The following is a 20,874-nucleotide window of genomic DNA, read 5'->3' on the forward strand; positions in this document are numbered from 1 at the left end:
CCAGGTAACTTCAAACCTGGCAGTATCACTGACCAGCGTGGCACACGAAAACTAATGCATGTCTCTTTTGTTCGTCCTTATGGTCATTTTGGAGTCCCTAGGATAGTAGTAGTCAGCCTAGTTCAAGTAACGTTTGGGATCTCAAAGGGCCACCCTTAGCGCAGTGCATCTCATTACTGAATAACGAGTTGATCGTGATGACATGATGGAACCGTCTCGCCTACAACCGCCAGTACAGTGAAGTAACTTGGTTGTTCGGTAGTTAAACAAAATCCGTAGGACTTCCATCAGTAGATCTCACAAGCTGTCCAATGGCATGTGTTTGGATCGTCCTGCTTAAACAATGGGGGCGAGATGGCTCAAGTGGTTAGAGCGTGAATTTACTGACCGGAAGGTCCGTGGTTCGAATCCGACCTCCGCCACTCGACTTTCCCTGTCTAGGCTTGGGCAACCTGGCAGTATCCCAGCCCTCGTGCTTCCTTTGGGTGGCATGGCAGCTAGGCACCGGAAGGGTGCTACGGCTGAACGCTCTTTTTTCTTTCTGCTTAAACAATTATGTTTGGTCCTTCTGAATGTTAGTTTAAAATTGATCGTAGCAGCCCTTTTCAACACGTTGTTGGCTGCCAAAGCCACAACCGAGGTGTTCGACCAACGCCCTATATCAGCAGTGGAATATAGTGGTTTTATTTTCCACATAGTTCTCCACAACTGACAACATTTGATGGGACGTTCCATTACTCCACTGAGTAACTGACCTCGATAAGCAAATACTATATGATAGCTAGCTTCGGCTTTATATGTCGCTTTTGTCTCCATGTTGTCCAAAACAACAGGAGTGAGGCAGACATAATGAGTTTCGAGCCTTCAGTATAAGTCCACCGTTCGCCTACGGCTTAAGCCATTCTGACTCAGTCACCACGTTGCTCTCCAGTGACTTCCAGATGCTTTTATAACTGTTCCTTTTGAGTAAAAATATTCATCAAAGAGTAAAGCCTTCACTTCAACGAGATCTTGTGTCAAAAATGTCGTGGAAATATCCAGCGGACTGCCTGGTGTTCGATCTACTGAGGAGTAGTCACTTCTCTGAAGGTCACTCTAAGCTGTTACCGTAATCGCAAAGTTTCTCTCCAAAGAGGAGACACTGAACATGATTCTTTCACGCAAAATCCATGCTTTATATGCATGAGGGGGATTCTTCAACTATTTTTAAAAAAAGACATTAAACTGAATTCAATACATGAAATTTTCTAGTTTTCCCGAATACGAGACTCGCCCATCCTTCAGATGTTAAGATATCAAGTTCTCCCCCTTTCAACGTGAATACTGCAGTTACTCTACTGTGTGGCTAATTTCGAGTCAGGTCCGTTTTTGGCAATTAATTCAATGAGCTAAATGACGAGTCTACTTCATAGTTATGCACAACGAAAGAGGCAAATGATCAACGCTGTAAAAATGAGAATCTGACCTACCTGGTGCTCATTTTAATTACCACTTTTCGTATTGGTTCCTTGATCGATTTCCCTTTCTATCGTGGGTTGCGTACCAGACATCGAGTGGAATTGACGCACTCAACCGATAGGATTATTCTTTTTTTCATTACAGTTTCCTATCCCGACCGGAAGTCCTTAAAACTGCCACACGCACCCATGTTAAAAAGGTTTCACGCTCTCATCTTTTATGTTTCTTTCATACCATTAAAATCGCAGTTTTCTGAAGGGAATGCAAGCATTGTTACCAGAAATAACTGTGAATTTTTTAATTCCCTACCTGCGAGGAGTGGGATATTACCGCATCATAACTTTCAGCTTAGTAGTGTCAAAAGTTGCTGTCTGGTTTTTTATTTTTTGGCCCTTTGCATGGTCCGTTGTACCAAATTACCTCAGGAAAACCTTGTTCCCCTTGGATGCGTATAATGAGGTCAAAGAACACTACTGTGTCCAACAAAGCCGCAGTTCCTCATGGGGTTTGGTCGACAATCGATTTATGATCCATTGGACGGCTCAGCCTCAGTTGAACCGATCTGCCGACGTGTGAATGATGCTCACTCACTGAGGGCTGTAAGAAAATCATCTAACCCATATCCCATGTGTCCCACTTGATGCCCATAGTTTGACGCTGGTGAACATGGTCACTAGACTATGCCACATTCGATAAAACTATTCAATGAACAACGTCAAATTTCACAAATGGTGAGTTTTTGAAAATCTTCCATTTTATATCAGTCCTCTGAGGAAAACTTAGTTTTGCGAGTTTAGTACACGGTAAAAACGGTGAAAAAAACCTGAAGATAACGAACAGGATGAGGAGTAGTCGGATAATAATGTCAAAGTGGACAGATGTTTGGACTCAATACACTTTTGCGCACATAAACCTGAAAGTTTCACCTCCGTCAGTGTTACCTTGCTGAACACTATTATGCTGAGTAAATGTGTGTCTAACGGAACAGTGGTTGGTTGTATGAGATCAGCGAAATAATTTTTGGTCAGTAAATGTCCGATAGTGGTGGGTTTCTGTGTGTAACCTATTGGTGCGCACCAGGGATTCTGTTGTGGGTTCAGCTTGCAGTGGTCTGGCCACCCAATAAGTTACTTTACCAGCAGTGTGCGTCAAAGAAATAAAAATAATAAAGCTAGATTGGGTATACAATAATAAAGAGGGCAAATGGAGCAGACTCACTAATAAGTGTTCTCTTTAAAATAGTTCGTCGTTGGCCCAGGTCAGCGAATAAACAATAATCCAATAATGGTAGTCCAAGGGTATTCTTTTGAACAGTTCCCACATAAAATAGGTTCGGAAGATGGTCTGAAATACTTTGATACCATAGTTAGCACATGAGACTCGCGAATGACCGCTGGAATTACGAGCGAAATCAGAAGAGAGAGTCGAAGCACGTGACCACATTCGTAATGGGTAAACTTTTGTACAAATGTGTTTTTGTAGTTTTTCGTATTCAAACAAAGAAAGGTTATGCAACTGACAAAATACGTAGTGTTATAATAAAGCAAAATAAAGGCACAAAACACCACAAGCTATTTGCTGGGAGTGAACACATATCATGGGACAATGATCAGCTAATTTCCAGTCCACATCCAGAAACCCAGGATGATCAGTTGCTGTCACCACGTACCAAACCCGGAATTTATGTTTTATGTGGACACGGAAGTAAATGAGTAGCTGGCGGAATTTATAGTAGTTACAAAATGGATGCAGAACGGTGTTATGGATGAAGGTTGGCCCAAATTGAGGGATTCAGCCAGCCTCTTGTTTCCCCCGGTTTTGGCTCTTCCTGATCGTTCTGCTTCGGGAAGTTCAAGTGCTAAAACCTCATTAGCGCATTAGGCTCTTGCGTCGAAATAAACAGTAATCTATGGTTGGTCATGCATTCACTGTTTTGTATTGGACCCGAGTAACCTGCAAGGGACCACTCTGTGTATCATTCCGATGGGGCATTTGTTACTCCTTCCGTCCTACAACTTTTCTTTTCTTTAACAGCGTGCATCCATGAGAGCACCTTATTTGTTGTCTCCAACCTTACTTTCGGTACAATTTTCTAGCCAGATTTGTCCCCTAGGGCTGACGTCCTTCACTGATGAGGGATGTAAATTCGCTTCACTTTATAATAAAAAAATAAAGGCACAAAACACCACAAGCTATTTGCTGGGAGTGAACACATATCATGGGACAATGATCAGCTAATTTCCAGTCCACATCCAGAAACCCAGGATGATCAGTTGCTGTCACCACGTACCAAACCCGGAATTTATGTTTTATGTGGACACGGAAGTAAATGAGTAGCTGGCGGAATTTATAGTAGTTACAAAATGGATGCAGAACGGTGTTATGGATGAAGGTTGGCCCAAATTGAGGGATTCAGCCAGCCTCCTATTTCCCCCGGTTTTGGTTCAAGTGCTAAAACCTCATTAGCGCATTAGGCTCTTGCGTCGAAATAAACAGTAATCTATGGTTGGTCATGCATTCACTGTTTTGTATTGGACCCGAGTAACCTGCAAGGGACCACTCTGTGTATCATTCCGATGGGGCATTTGTTACTCCTTCCGTCCTACAACTTTTCTTTTCTTTAACAGCGTGCATCCATGAGAGCACCTTATTTGTTGTCTCCAACCTTACTTTCGGTACAATTTTCTAGCCAGATTTGTCCCCTAGGGCTGACGTCCTTCACTGATGAGGGATGTAAATTCGCTTCACTGCGAACAATGCGTTATGGTTAATCGGAACTATTCATTTCAGCAGCTTAAAGCAAACACAATGAAGGTGGTAACTGTGCATGCCTGAGGCAAGCGTATTCTGCATGTTAATCAAGGTCGAAAGATAAAGTACTTTCGTTTTCGGCGCACTTTTCTGCTGACCCCTTGGGATGACCGAATCACCCAGGCTAGGGTGATAGAAAAACCCTGAGAGAGGTGCTCCAGAGGAATTAATAATTACAATTTTGAACCGCGGTAAAAATCTGGAACAGATGGCGCGGAATATAACTTGGAGAAACATTGCTTTCTGCGCTTTTATGAGTCCAACACCACCTGGTGACTTATTAGTTGGAGTTTGCTGTATTTCATCTCCTGGTACATTCACGTCGCTGATGAAACAAAATGATTTCCAACTGAGAAGAAATGGTGGTCCAGCTGCATTGAAGGGACTGACTCAGTACACTGTGACCCACCGTAGAACTCTTCCGAGCCGCACTTATACATTCAGATGAGTGTGAAAGGAGTGTATCAGGCACTAGGAAAGTGGGGCTGTCCCTCGAATTTACAACTGATCGAGATATCTCTTGGTAATATCTATCTATCTATCTATCTATCATCTATCTATCTATCTATCTATCTATCTATCTATCTATCTATCTATCTATCTATCTATCTATCTATCTATCTATCTATCTTATCATTTATTTATTTATTTATTTATTTACCATCTGTCTGTCTGTTCATCCATTTTTCTGTGTACATATCTATCTAATAAAGTCAAACCTTATGGATTCTTGCCCTGATCATCTAATATGAATCTTGGAACACAGTTTGTGAATACAGACTTACGGTTCGTTCACTGTCACCGACCAACGTGGGTTTCATTAGTAAATGTAGAATGTAGCACCTCGTAGATTAGAGGAAGACGCGACGAATAATATTTTGTGCCACAAACGTCGAACAGTTTCGAATCAAGCAGAATTCTATTAATTGTGTCCGTATGCAAGTTTCACTCACAGCTTACAACCTACCAAGTATCCCACATGCCACCAACCACTACACAGCATTGGCCGGGCTAAAAGATGACGGCTCAATGAGTCACATAATTCCAGTTCACTCATTCACTCACGACACCTGCACAACTGCTAAACCCTATTCAAATCAACCTCCACCCATTTACACTTGAGCTAGTACACTTGTTGAGTCGAATTCGGGTTAATCTACCATGGGATATCTTCGTAATGATTGGACACATATGATGGTCTCCGTGCCTCTTTGTTGGAGACGCCGAAATGAACTGCTGTGAAGAAGCTCACGACCCCATCCGAAAACCAATTTATCGCTGTCTTTCACTACAACCTGAATCCGGGTGTACACATGGGGATAAATTTTCAGAAGGATGCATCGTATACACCTGGGATCCACGCCGCCACGCCAAAAAATTTGAACACATTGGTTCACCTGCACAGATAACGGAAAACCAGATGAATCATCCACTGAAATATTCAGAGAACCTCGGTGCCACTGACACCCTGCGCCCACCTAACGGGACTCTGCATTAGACACTTTATTCATTCGCGTACTAGCTTGGTTTCCAAGGGAATTTTTGCAGTTTACCACATGCAAAGTAGTTTATAGTTTAGGGCGGAAAGGACCATAAGCTCAAGGACCAAAGTGGCGTTTGGGGCCGTTCAAAACTCGCTACTTTTCCGGATTTTTAAGTCTGGATCAAAAAATACTGGATTTCCATCTCAATTCAGATCCTGTCTTCAAATATTTTTCTCGACACGGATATCTAAGGTCAATCTAAATTTTCTTAACCCACTGTTCACATAGCATTGAAAATGGTCCCAAAAAGCCCATTCCAGACAAAAACCGAATGATATATTCTAATGGAGGTACTGGACTGCCGGTGTTTGGGCAATAAAGCCTCTAAAATTTGCGAAAACTTCAAGAAAATCGACCTTAAAACTACGTTTAAATCAGGAATGATTAAGCAGTCATTCTTACGACATTTACGCACCATGTTACATCTACTGATTACTCATTCTGTTGGATAACGGACACATCAGTCGGGATCCTGAAGACTGATTGTCAACATTCAGCCTACATTTAAATGAGTGCCTTGAATGAATTCGGGAACAGGTCGCTATGCCAGGTGGTCAAAAGTAGTATGATGGGCTTCGTTGTGTTTTTCAAGTCCCGCAACCTTTTTCGTCTGCACCGTTGTTCTGATTCTTGCGATAAGATTCTTCGTCTGTAAAGGCTCACCAAGTTCGATGTTACCTATTTAAACTGAAATGTGGGTCAGTCCTTTCCGGCGTCAATACGGTGACTCATTCACCATGAACAGCTTATACGTTTGTGAATCACACGAGAAAATTTCGAAGTGAAGCGGTTGTAGAAAATATGTAACTACTAATCGTCCTGTTGATGTGACGTCTTTCACTGAAGAATATGTCGTTCTCGGGAATAGAGACAAAGGAGGTGGCTCGGTCAACGTTGTTTTTTCTCTGGCGATTATGTGCAACAGTAGAATTCCGAGGTGTATCATCACCCTTTCCCATACCCCAGTTGGTTACCTTAAACATAAGTGGAAAAGAAACCAATGAGACTACCCAAGTATGAGCCACTCACCTGATTCTCTTCCCAGGTGGCTAATTGAGTAGTTTCACTTGTCAGATCTGCACACAAATCAACACGGAGTGACCATCAGAGAGTTGACGAAGGAGTTTCGCTTTTTCTGCGATTTATGTCGGTAAAAGATAAAGCCCGCACAACCACCTGAAACAAGTTTGTTACCAAAGGTCATATCCTCTATTCAGAGCTGTAGGCGGTATGACTATTGATTCACTTAGGTGTCTTATACAGACAACCACCAACCACCCAAGAAGTTTTTTTCATCTATCTGTAATTGTGGTCTGTTACAGTTTGTAATAAATGCCGCAAGTCCTTTGTTCGACACACACGTCTCACTCTAGATCGTTTTGTCTGGCCGTTGTTAATTTTTTGAGGAAAACGGGCTGTAATTAGTAAGAGGTCAGTAGAAATGCTCACTGATAGTTTATCGGTCTGAAGATTGATCATCCCCAAGTCCTTGTGTGCCATCAGTAGCCTTTGTGCCGGCGTACACAACACCGAACCAAGTGTCGAGCTTCAGCTATGCCAGGTAATTCACCTACACTGTTGACTCTGATGTATGGGCCAAGTGACCACCCAGTGAATTTTGAGCTCCAATCAATGAATCGACTTCATTTTCCAAAGGCATGCCTCAGTCACAAAACCCAAAGTTTAATTCATTTCCTGACAACGAAGCTACATTGATTCATTACATCAGCCGGGCTAAGAAGGAGACTTAAAGCAAATATGTGACCAACATGCTCATCGTTTAATCCATCAGGCCACAAAATTTAAGTATCCTAAATACTGGGTTGCTTGGAAAAACTGAAAAATAATTGAGTGTTTCTGATGGAATTTGCTGATGAAGCATATTGAAATTGGGGGTGAGATGGCCCGAGAGCACAAATTTACTGACCGGAAGGTCGTAGTTCGAACTTGACCTCCACCTCTCGGCTTCTCCTGTCTAGGCTTGGGCAACCTGGCAGTATCCCAGCCCTCGTGCAACCTTAGGGTGGCATGTCAGTTAGGCAACAAAAAGGTGCAACAACTGAACAATGTTGAAATAGGACCAAAAGAAAAACTTTTCCGGCACTCAACTCAGTAACTGCTAACCAGTTACACGCCTGAAGACAGAATTTTCGGGAAAAACTACAAGATCAACATTAACGAAGATCTGCAGGGCGACCAAATGATACTGGTTCAAGTGGCAGTTTTATAGCTGAATGTTCTTTCAAAGGACTTGCTGAGCAACAATAGACCCGTCTTCAACAAGGCTGTTTTATTTTTATTAGAAAAAAGTTCTTCTTTAACAACAGCCCTCGGTCACCTGACAGCTATCGAACTCATACTTCTCCTAGGTAATGTTGGGAGCGTTACTGCAGAATACACTAGAAAATTTACTCCTCCATCTGGAACTGAGATTTAGATCTTGTGGTTTGAATACCAACAGGGAATTACGAAAAAAACAGAGACCAAAGTTGATCCTCCAATCCGTTTTGTCCGCCCAAAAACAGCGGCAGTTGAAAATAAACGAATGCCGGCGCGGTGTGACAATTCCTTTGAAATCATCAAAATGTTCACCGAGGGAACAGGGTACAATGGTATTTGTAGGCTAAAGTAGGGCGCCTGTGTTTAGGCGAGAGAAAACACGGCGCGCCCACTGAATAATGCAGTCTGATTATAAAGGTGGAACACTTGAGTTTATCATTGAATCATATGAATATGACTCATGGTGTCAGGTATTGGTGCTATGAAGAGGAGCCACGCCGGCTAAGTACAGCGGTCCTTTCATCCCTGTTCTCAGCGTCTTCGTCCTGAGAGAATCGGGAATGGGAAGCAAGTGGTGAAATTAGCTTGGACTGAACGAAGAAAGCAGGTTAATACAAAATTATCTCAATTAAACGGAAGTTGGTCTTTGTGAAGTTCAACACAGAAGTGAAAACCAAAACTGTAAAAAAGCTGGGGTGAGTTTCGATGTTAAAAACGGCAGAGAGAGAGGGTAGGACCAAGGCTTTTCAACCTAGTAAACAGAATTATAGGTACCAGAACAGTGAGACGTATGTTAAAAAATGGAACAGTATCTTCGTAATGCACTACTACTATACAAATATACATGTATCGCGATGTCTTGAATATCGTAGCGAATGAAACATGAGGTCACCTGGTGCAGCACATTCAGTTGCCTGGAAACATCACAAACGGTAAATTCAGGCTGGGTTCCGGTGGATCCCTCGAAAAACTAAATTAGTTTGCAAATAAGTGTATTTCGCTAATGGAACAGTATCATTCAGAATCACAAACGATATGCGTATAAACTAAAAGAACAAAACATAAAATAGGCATGTGCAGTGATTTTCAGTTTGTCCTATGGTCATCCTAGGGAATATTGTTTTTTCCCTAATTCTGTTGAAGACTGACTACTACTGACTGTTAAAACTAGTTGACCTTGGGCCTTTTTCCAATATCTGATATTCCATTTCGAGCAACTTATTGGTGTTTTGATGGTTATTCAATGCCAAGCACGGTTGTTTTCGGTCTGTGGCTACAGAAATCCGTGACCTTTGAAGCCGGCAGTAAATCATGATGCTAGCAACAGACCACTTTACCAACAATGGAGAGAAATGCGTAGTGTACTTCGGAATGGCCTCTTTTTCACTGGGAATAGACCACAAGGTAATCTCTTCTTGTTCCGTTGAATCATGGTTCCATGATATCGGGGGTATTCTAGTCTAAATTTCTAGAAATTCAGCCGCTGAAATTCAATCAAGTTTTCAGTACTCCAGGAGAGAAGAAAACCCTATAGGTTGAGTGTGCTCTTCCATTTCACATTTCGTCTCCCCTTCAGAAAAAGTTTAAATTTGACATGCAGCTCACAGTCGTTCTGCAGCAATGTCTGTTCAATTCGCTGGACCTATGGGAAAGGTTCAATAGATGAATAGGAAGTGTTTGATATCGTCCCTGTGAGATCCTTTCCTCGAGTTTATTGGTAGCAAGACTTACTGCTTTTACTCCAAAATCAGTACGTCATGTGCTTTTGTTAGAACTGAACGTACTCACAACAGTTAGTTCAATGGGTTGAGTCTAAAGGTACCTTTCAGATGACAACCTTTGATTTAGTGGATGATGTCATTACAATGTGGGTTGCGGGGTTCTCTGTCCACAACTCCCGACGTCTTCATGGAAAAATCCAAAAGATCCTTCAAAAATCTGAAATGCCAACTCGGAAAGGTGTCTCATGCTGCGTGTGGTTGAACCTCATATTTCCACATTGCTGACCTATTGGTCGAAGTTTCGAAAGGTAAGTGAAAATCCATAGCCACTCATTTATAGCTTGTTTGGATGAATTTTGTGGCCAATACTGTATCTGAACAACGCAGTAGAACAATAAGGTTACAAGATAAATTCGATTCGTTCACTCTTTTCCCCGAAAAACGTGTAAAACACAATGCGGTGCAGCTGACAGTAGTTATACAGTTCGAAAGCCAAAGTGACCGATCAATACGAACAAGGCAGTCTCAGAGTAACAACCACTAACCCACCGCTACGCACCACTGCGCTCCCCAATAACGCACTGGTAAGCTTTATGTCTTTCCGAGTTCAGAAAACAGGCTTATGGCGACTAACTAATATTGCCTCAAGGAACCTTAGCCTCTCTGACGGATTGCTTCGTGCTGGAACCCTAAGGGATGAACTGATTTCAACTCTGTGACCTTCATCGATTGGTGACCTACTGATAGACGATTTGACCCTGGATTTGATTGGCGCTGGGTTAGAGTCAGCTAATGGTACGGAGTTTTTGGGCACGGGCTACACGGACTGCTTTGTTTTTATTGTTAAGGCCACTTTGTTTTAGAATTGTATGAACGCTATAAGCTGTGTTGAATCATGTACCTTATAGTGTTTTATGTGTTTTGGGGCGGAACATTTACAAACTGCATTCATCTCACAACCTTGTTGTCTCCACTGCTTTGCTCAAATTGATCAAGAGATCACAGCGCTCAAATTAGGAATTAGATCAAAATTCCCAGATTCACCCTCAATTTGTCTTCTCAGGATCATTCATGGAAGTGCATTCAACTTTCTGTTCCATTGTCATCGAGACGATTCGTTTATTCAGCCGGTGACACGGGCTAGTCAGTTCCCTCAAGACTGGTAACAACGAGCAAAAGAGATGCGAATGGCTAACACCAGCCTTTAATAAACCCATCCATACTCATATCACGTGACCAGTATGATCTTTTTTCGTCATAAAGTTGCGCAGCACCAGCTTGTTGACTAGGATATTGAGTATCTGATGAACGCGCATTTCGCTGGAAGCTACTCATTGAACAACCTAAGGGTCACCCCGCTGTTTTATCTTTAATAACTGTTATTTTGACGTACTCCTGAATGACACATCTTATTACTAACCTATCGGTCGCGTAGTTGCAGTAGTTGCAAAGCACCCATTTGAAAAGCATTTCAACGTGAGGAGAACACTTTTTGCATAAAAAGTTCATATGATTCATAACAGGAATGAACTGAAATAGGTTACTTGAGCTGTACGTCGCAGTCTGACAAAGCTTTTGGGGGTGATATAATCAGTTGAGCCAACCAATGAAATGAAAGTTCAGTTTGCCACTCCAGCTCTATGAATTTTGGAAGTTCATTGGTCCTTGTATTGGAAAGACTGCTGGTTTGACGCGTTCGTGCACTCATAACACTTTTGTGTCTGACAAGGCAATTGATTATCACTTTATCCGGAACCATAACTAAATTTGGTACAGTAGGTTGGTACCATTTTCTTGCGGTTAATGGACCCTGTACCAGCTACTTTGTTCGGTTTATTCACAATAGCATTCTCATCCGTTTGGGCTCGAACGGAGATATCTGGTTAGTTGGGGCGCAACTCTGTAGGATTAGGTTTCTACTTTACCGGAGGTAACAGTTAACTAGGACTGATATGAATAACTATAAATTTTTTCTCTGGATGAAACCTAAGGCTGAGCAGGGATTCGAATTCTACGTTCAACCCTGATTGCTCACTCTTAAGTCCTTTAGTATCCTATTGGAGACAGTAGTCCGAAAAGCGGGTTGTTGTTGCCATCGGCATCTCGTCAGCCAACTTCACATGGTTTGTAGATAAATTCAGCGACATTGTGTCCCTCGGGTTATCATTATCAAGCTGATATCTAATAATTCAGCAAGTGATTCATAGGCATGTGCGTTCAAGTCGGTAAGCGAACATACAGTCCTCTACCATGGTTATCCTACTTGGAAGATGCTACTTGAAAGGACCAATAGAGATTCATCCATTCCAGGAGGTAATCTCTTCTGTGGGGAAAGGTTTCATTTAAATAAGGTACAAAGTACCAAATAAATCTGGTCGCTTCTACAGGATTCTCTTTCTGGAGGTAATCGCTCCGAAGGGGAACGACTGTACATCCCACACTTGCATAACACCAAAGTTAATTAGGAGATTTGATTTGCTGAAGCAAAATATTCATGAAACACAGAGTACCAATTTGGTGCTGATTAAATTCACCGTGTAAGCTTTTTTCCTGCATTGCCATATCGTCACTGAACCATCGTGTATGAGTAAACCAACTTTTCATCTCGTTCCTCAAGTGTTAAGGAGACTGTGGTGCAGTTTAATTGTTTTACCATCTGCTGTTTTACCTTGTTCGAAACAAGATCCTGCGCGCGTCAGTGAAGGGCACTTCGATGACTTTTCAAGCTGTTCAAAAAGGCACGTGTTATACTGAGGTCAAACCGCCCACTCTTTTCACCAAAAGAAAACGATGTGCCAGATCTGTTCGGAAAACGTGACGCATTTGTCAAACAGCGATCAGGTTGTATATTTCTGAAAACGGCTGTTATTGATGGGATCATACTGATTTTTAAGGAAATGAGCTGGTTCCGGCGGATTACTTGTAGAGTGTATGGTGGAGCCATTCCGCATCGACGGCCGAAGAGACCAGTCGAAAAAAGTTTGATCCAGGGTGGAGAACCCCATAAAGACTGTTCCAACCAGGCGCTTGCACGTGAGGTAAATCGCTACGCAATATATTACTTACCTTCAAATACTAATTGCGTAAGAAAAGCAGTATCGATAAGATGTGTGAAATACAAATAAAGACACTTGTCTTCATTGTTCCTCTCGAATTCGCTGCTTCAACTTTATACTACACCAAGTGGCCTTTCAGCTAATTTTGAATAAATTCAAGGATGCTGTATCGCATGATGACAGCGCGCGAAACACTATTCAAATCAACTTCGGAGCTTCACTCGACATGTGCAATGCTCACTGATGTGACCGGTAATGCTTAGTAGCCACAATCGACAGCATTTAACACTGGTGATCTGTGCTCCTGAGGTGCACGACATTACACTTCATTTGAGGTATTTGAGGGACATTATGTGAATTCTAAGGATATTTGATACGCTGAGAAATGATGTGTTTTCAAGGATGTCGGAATAAGCAGCTGGTATATTGCAAAGAAGTTATTTCGTAGAAACGTTTGCCAATCATCATCCTCATCATCAAGGACAGCAACATCAGTGATGAGACTGTTGCTTCGCAGCCGTGGAACCATAAGGTTCGTCTAATTATATTTAAGGCCCTAAATTGAAAAGAAGAGAAAAAGGGTGGGAGAGGGAGGCCTGTGTCAAGCATTCTGAGGTGCCTACACCTACAATCTGAAAATAAACTGACAGCACGAACGGTACTGATATCGATTAGCCGGAGGCCTGTGGCATTCTGAGGTGCCTACACCTACAATCTGAAAATAAACTGACAGCACGAACGGTACTGATATCGATTAGCCGTCATTTCTTTCAACGTCTTCGGCCAAGCACAGGTGGGGTCACGGGGATCCCATCCTGGAAGGCGTGCGATATCAAAAACGCCCACAACCTCAGTAGTCTCTTTCACGCCATTCTGCCAAGTCATGCGTTGTCCACCCTGCGGTTTGCAGCATTCTGAAGAAGGCACGGAGAACAACACTTGTCTCAGTAGTCAGTGTTCTGGCATGCGTAGCACATGACGGAGCCTTCGCGGTCGGTGGTGTTGGATCTTTTCCTCGATTAAAGAATCTGCACCACACCTCGTTACTCACACACTAACGCCATCGAAAACCAGGCACGCTTCTGAGGCATCGGTTGTTAAAAACCTGAAGACGCCTCATATCATCTGTCCGTCACGAAGAGACTGGACCTTACCGTGGTGTGACAGGTTTGCGCACCTCAGCGTTGCATTGAGCTATACTGGGGGTGTCCCCGCGACACTCACAGGGTCTCTCATATCAGGTTGGTCAATGGTTAGAGGTCTGACGAACACAGTCTCCTGACCCTCCAGGTTGGGGTTTGGAACATATTTAGCGAAGTGTTCCGTAAAAATGGTAATGTACTCGCATTTCCGACCCAACACTGTTGCCTTGTGATTAAGCTTTTGAGCCAAAGGCTTTGGTTGAAGACCCTGATCGTCCTCCTGTCTAGGTGTGGACACCCTGGCAGTATTCAAACCCTCGCACAATCATGACATTTACGGCTAACAATACATTTTTAGCCAAAAACAGTTGCCAAACAGTTTCCTGGCCAATATCTCTGGTTTAGCTGCCAAGAGAACCAAGGGACTGCGGAAAACCAAGTACAACGGCATCTATCGGAAATCACTGAGGTTAACAAAGAAGTGCCTCCAAAGTAACTCATTTTTGAATGCCTGATTGTGAGCTGGTGGTATACTCTGTGAATTAATTCAAGGATATTCCAATGGTCATACCATTCTGCGGTACCACTGAATGAGGTGCGAATGAAGAAAAGTAAACCAAAGGAACATGCGGTTTCGTACGACATTTGCAAGGCCAGTATGCGGTAAAAATTGAAAGCGTCATATGAGTGATAATCACATTAAACGAGATTCAGAGAATTCGTGAGCCACAAAGCGATTAGCAACACGTATCGTTATGTCCTTATGTGACGTGTTTCGAGGCCACCAACTCGCCTTGGCATTGATTGATCTGGATATTAAGTGCGCAGGCTATGGTTCATACCCCAGTAGGTTTACAATGAACTCAGTTGAAGCCATATCTGGCTTCGCACAACTGGACTGTAGTTCTACCCATGCTACACGGGCTCGGGTGATAGACCTCAGACGATAGATTGCCATCTATGGTGTACAGTTCAGTCTTTTCTTTTAGGACAAAGGCCCTGTTCAATCGAGCTCAACAACATGCAACCCGGAAATACGTGTCCGTTCCTCCACTATTCCATATGGTTTATTCCAAACTTATTTCAGCCTGCTGAATTTTACTAATCAGGTGACAAACATGGTATTGAATCTTGTCGAACAGATAGATAGATATTTGCGAATTCGGCCTTACTTCTACCAAACCGGACATAGTATATTGACGTGGCCGCATAACTTCTCTTTGCAGCCAGTTTCCAACAAACTAACCGGGGAGTGGGTGAGATGGTTATGGATTTCTTTTTAAAATCGAGGTCAACCAAGCTAAAAAAAGCAGATGAACTTTACAAATACCACTTTCCTAAAGGTAGGAAAACATTTCATCCTTTATAACCAGGACAAAGATTTTTCGTGGGTTCACCGAGCTGACCAACTGTGACAATCGACTGTTCACTGTTGGACAGTCAGAAGGTCATGTCCGATTCGCACATATCTGTCAGACGAGGTGATAAAAACGTTTGGCTAGCTGAGCTTTTCGGAATCGGATCACATTCCTAAATTCCAAGATAGTGCTTGTACAATTTGGTGAACTTTTTAATGGGAAATGACTTAACTACTTAAAATCGGTAGGGAGCCAGTATAGAAAAGTTGGACACATGCTTTGACCATGTTTTCGTCTGGTCAGCTGATACGAGAATGAATACCTATTTCCTGAGGATACGGAACACTTTGCTTATCGGTGATTTTCGACTAAAAAAACACGGCTATTGCACACTGTATTCAGTTTGGAACATCGCGAACCATGTAGATGTTCCAACAAACGCCCGAAATAAGTACCACTAAACAGATGACAAATTACAAGCAAACCAATAAGCAATCTTGCCCCTCGTTCAAACAGGATACCTCTCCAGGAGACACTCAATCAGCCAGAACCCACAAACAATCCTTGTTTGGACGGATCCTTTTACACCCCTGAATGCATGCAAGAAATGTGCGCATTACCGTCCCCTTAGTGTGGTCGTCCTGTAGTTTCTTGTTGTCTTTCAGGTCAAGATAAAAAACACTCGTTCTTAAGGCTATGTGCGAATCAGACAGTCGACCGGAAGTGTAAACAAACTAGACAGTCGAACGACACTTCGAATAGCTTTCTCACACAGACAGATGACACTGTGTTTCGCTGATGGAAAAAATGCCGCCAACTCCGAAAAACAACACACCTAGAGAAACAAACTGAAGACCAAGTGTGTACTGGTTGTCTGACATCCGCAAGACTGCTGCTTCAGACAGGTGTGTGTGTGTGTATGGAATACAAGAGAGTTTCTCAGTTCTTGATTTAAAATTATCGTTGTAATGCTTAACGTAGCTTGGAAATCTGCTGATGACCAAACGTTGGAAGAGGAATTTATTGATCCAAGAAGTTACTCATATTTAGAGTATGGATTCGTTCTTTTGTCGGAATCATGCAACCGGCTAAGACATTAAATTGAAGTCACATTAGACAAAAGAATCAATGATAAGACCAGTAAAGAATAATTTGGCGGTAGAAATTAGGAATATTTAGCCCCAACCTCTATATGGATCATTCAAGCAAAGTTAAGCGTTGCGTATGGCCCCTCCAAAAGGGATACATCCGAAGCGAGGTCACCATCCAGGGGAACTACGCAATAGGTTTCTTCACCAGTAGCAGTGCTATTATAAAATTTGGAATAGACCCAAAGATGAAACGCACTCGCCTCCGTGCCGACGGACAGGCCTGAGGGAATCGTATAGATTTATGCCATACTCTTCAGGGTTTCATGGCTTCAACTATTTGCGTTATCCGTCATGACAACGAATTCAATTTTTACAGGAATCAAAGAATGTAGAAAAAGTGCATCAACGCTAGAAATCAGCGTTTTTAGTGACCGGAAAGTTTGTCCTAAACTTTCGGAACTAAAATAATCAGGAAGGGTGTTCACTTGTCTAGAGGGTGTTGGCGGAGCGAGATGTGGACCCCACACGCACTGTCAGCAATGGCATCGTTGAGATCTTCGAAGCGCTCGGTACTGAGGCTGTACGTAAAGCAATCAAGTGTGAAATATATCACGTGATTTCTTCTGATGGGTCATATGTAAACTACCGACATTTGGCATTACTATGTGACATTATGACGGCTAAAGGTCACCTTTATGGCAATTACTCGTCACGGACTAAACAGACTTGACACAGATGCCCTGGCACGTTGCAGTTTCGAGGAAACAGTAGATATCTTGATGGATGCAACAACGCACGCGGAATGTGATCCAATGGCAGGTGTTTCAGAAGCAATAATGCTCGGTCAGCTGGCAAAGATAGGCACTAGATGTTTTGATTTACTGTTAGACTCTGCAAGACAGATACTTTGGATGGTCTTGCTGTCAGCGGAATGTGTTCTTCACTACCGAAAGATAGTGTATGTAGTGAAGCCGTATATCGCGTGAGAGCTAAACCCTATATTGTGTTCACACCGAGGTGGGACAAACATTTTTGTGTCACTGCACGCAAGCATGTTACCGCCAACTATCATCCACTTCCCCAAGCCAATTCTATGATTTATCTTGATGTCCTAATCTAGTGTAACTTAACATGGCACAAATACTGTGACAGTCTTCCTCAAAACTCTAACGTGTTACTTCACACGACGATTTTCTCCCTTAAACTTTGGCAATTCTAATTACCCGAAATTTCACACTTGATACCACTTTGTGGGTTACCTTTTCTCGTTCATTGGTTCTCTTTAGTGGACCCTATCACCACCAAAATAATTCACTAGGCTTTTACTGGAATCCTGTAAAAATTTTCTTTAGTTTTCTGGTGGACATTTCAAGTGATATGTCCTACAGACTTTCCTAATGAGGTTTCTCACCCTTTACTTCAAGAAACAACCAAGTACCATCTGAACCATCCGCGAGATGGACCAAGTGGTTAGAGCGTGAATTTACTGACCAAAAGGTCCGTGGTTCGAACCCGACCTCTGCCTCTCGGCTTCCCCTGTCTAGGCTTGGGCAACCTGGCAGTATACCAGCCCTCGTGCCTCCTTCGTGTGGCATGGCAGCTAGACACTGAAAGGGTGCCACAGCTGGACGATATATATGTGAGAGAAAATCTACATAAAAAAACCTCATGCTGCTGTGTCACTGAAATCAGAAAGCGCTTCTGACCTCAATGTCATCATTCACAGCCGAATCTTTGAAACCAATGTACGCATGAATTGCTCTCCATCGTCCCACTAAGTTCGTCCTATCACCCTCTCAAGTTACTTGCGTCTTCAGTTTTGGTTCAGAAGCTGTCTAATCACGTATTTCGCCTTCGACCATACAAAATGGTTGTTCTGTGGAAATTTCCCCTTCACAACGAAAAAGATAAATATCTGTTTTGTCTTGACCGAAGCATTACTGTTTCAAAGTCGACTCATAGACTATGAGCTATTCGGCGATTGGGAGCAATTTCCTGATATTTGTCAAATTACGCATACATATGTACTATTTTGAACGGCTTTGAAATGTTATTCACGTTAAAATCTCATCAGCTTACTTTTAAACGTCCTTCTCAGGTGCGTTCACACTCTTCTTCCGACTCTAATCATAAGCATCAGTAGATCACACTCGTCTTGTTTGGTTATTAGTGATTTGCAAACCGGATAGGTAAAGTTATCAACTTTAGCGTGGCACCTACCAAATCAGTTGGACAAACTGTAAGCTAGTGAACCTTGCAAACAAGTAGGGGAGACCATTGCAGAATTATGCTGTTCAGCTTATAAAATCCCAGTACACAAAAACTATCCCTTCATGAGAACCGTTTCTCGAATCTCTACAACGACTAATACACATAGGTAAAGACTATCCAAACAGAGAAGTTAACTGAACATTTATACGTTTCGATATTTTCAACTCACTCCGGCGTCTACTCAAAGCCGTCATCTGGAGGTTGGATATGTTGGATCGCTTGGTCCATAGTTTGCTGTCTTCAGGCTTGGAAACCGGGATTGACAATTGACAACGTTGAACTTTCGACATCAGTGGCTCTTGCAAATCTAAGATTTGTGCACATTGACGATAAGCGGAGGTTTAAAGTAGTCGGAGTGCAGCCGCTCCGGGTGCTGACGGAAACTGTACGATGTTAAGTTAAAACACAAACTGGGTTTGCACAAACTTCACGAACACACTTTTACATACATAGATATAATGCACTACTAAAAATTCAACCTTATGAGTAGTGCATTGTGTTTATACTTGTATCGCGATATCTGGAATATCGTAGCAACTGGAACACCGAACGACCTGGTGCAGCACATTCAGTTGCCTGGAAACACCACAAACGAAAGAGATTCAGATGGATTCTAAGTGAGTCTCTCGCAAAACCGAATTCGTTTGCAAATGGGTGCAATTCGCTTTTACATACATAATTTCATATTGGTGTAAAATCTATTCACGAAGATCAGGTGTCTGATCAGCTGATCCGGTCCGGCCTACGGTGTAGCTCCATGAAGCACGCAGGTCTAAGATGCCAGAATCGAAAATATTTACTGTTTGCTGCACAAAATATGGGACCCGTTGAATAGGATAATCAATTTGAAAAGTGTGGCTAGCTTGGATAACAGAGTGAGATGAACGTTTAGAAAAGGCCCACCATTTATACATTACAGTGCGTGTCTCGAACGGATGATTCGCTCGCAAAACTTCGTTTGCAAATGGGTGCAATTCGCTTTTACATACATAATTTCATATTGGTGTAAAATCTATTCACGAAGATCAGGTGTCTGATCAGCTGATCCGGTCCGGCCTACGGTGTAGCTCCATGAAGCACGCAGGTCTAAGATGCCAGAATCGAAAATATTTACTGTTTGCTGCACAAAATATGGGACCCGTTGAATAGGATAATCAATTTGAAAAGTGTGGCTAGCTTGGATAACAGAGTGAGATGAACGTTTAGAAAAGGCCCACCATTTATACATTACAGTGCGTGTCTCGAACGGATGATTCGTTGACCACTGGGCTAGAAGTCCAGATGTCTGAAGTTGGGTCCTCTACATTGGCCGCACTTATGTAAGTGGCAAGTAGTTTGTCAAGTAGTTTATCAGACACCCACGTGGTAGGTGATACAGTTCACGCAGCCATCGTGTGCACTGAGAGTGCATATGCCTTGGAGTTACTATCAGACAATAATCAGGTTTAGAATTTACCGTGAGTTTGTGTTTTGTGATAAAAGAGGCAATGAAGGGTCATTCAACAAGAAGCTTGCAGAAAACCAGACAATATTGCTTTCTTGCTAAAGTGAAAACAGCTGCCATCTAGGGCGTCATAAAAAAAGTGCACGATGGAAGCATTCCATTCTTAATTTCCTTAGAAAGCTGGTTGCTGTTGGCCTGCAAAACTGCACGAAGAGAAGGACGGCAAAAGCATGACACCAAACAGTAGAGGCAACTAAAGGAACTCCAGTGGAACCCTGTAGCACTTGATGAATCATTGTTATGCGCAGTACCTGGTAAGATCTGTTTGTTTTTCAGATTGATTTAGAAGAGAAGGTTGAAGAAAGATGGTGTCCATTTAAGAAGTTCAGCGGGCGATAACCAGACGGGATATTCGCAGGAAGGTGCTGAAATGCCTGTTTGACCACAGACGTTAATGGAATCAACTTGGATGTGAAAGTTTTGAAAGGGGAGGAAACGTCTCCTCTATGTAACTTTGCAGTTGGATAACCGCACACAGTGGGTAATGCAGAATATGGTTTGTGCTGAGCCACATGCGCACCCGTCTGAACGCGCCGTATGGCCGTAACGTATAAGAACAGCATGAAGTACAATGCAGGTCGTGTATTCAAGCGAATATATATATATATATATATATATATATATATGCATATGCGTTG

At 42.5% G+C, this 20,874-nt stretch overlaps 1 protein-coding gene across 1 annotated transcript; it reads right to left on the reverse strand.

The window, feature by feature from the left end:
* Positions 1-336: 336 nt before the first annotated feature.
* T265_01171 (hypothetical protein) lies at positions 337-17,734 on the reverse strand (the record flags this gene model as incomplete). The annotated part of the gene is given in 10 exon segments (XM_009165132.1): positions 337-656; positions 6,625-6,787; positions 7,633-7,788; positions 8,938-9,063; positions 9,699-9,735; positions 13,583-13,784; positions 13,798-13,924; positions 14,095-14,311; positions 15,259-15,312; positions 17,721-17,734. The coding sequence occupies 10 exon segments, from the start codon at positions 17,732-17,734 to the stop codon at positions 337-339; spliced, it is 1,416 nt and encodes a 471-aa protein (XP_009163396.1).
* Between the last annotated feature and the right edge of the window lie 3,140 nt (positions 17,735-20,874).

The sequence above is a fragment of the Opisthorchis viverrini genome, assembly GCF_000715545.1.
Source record: "Opisthorchis viverrini unplaced genomic scaffold opera_v5_12, whole genome shotgun sequence".
Lineage (NCBI taxonomy): Eukaryota > Metazoa > Platyhelminthes > Trematoda > Opisthorchiida > Opisthorchiidae > Opisthorchis > Opisthorchis viverrini.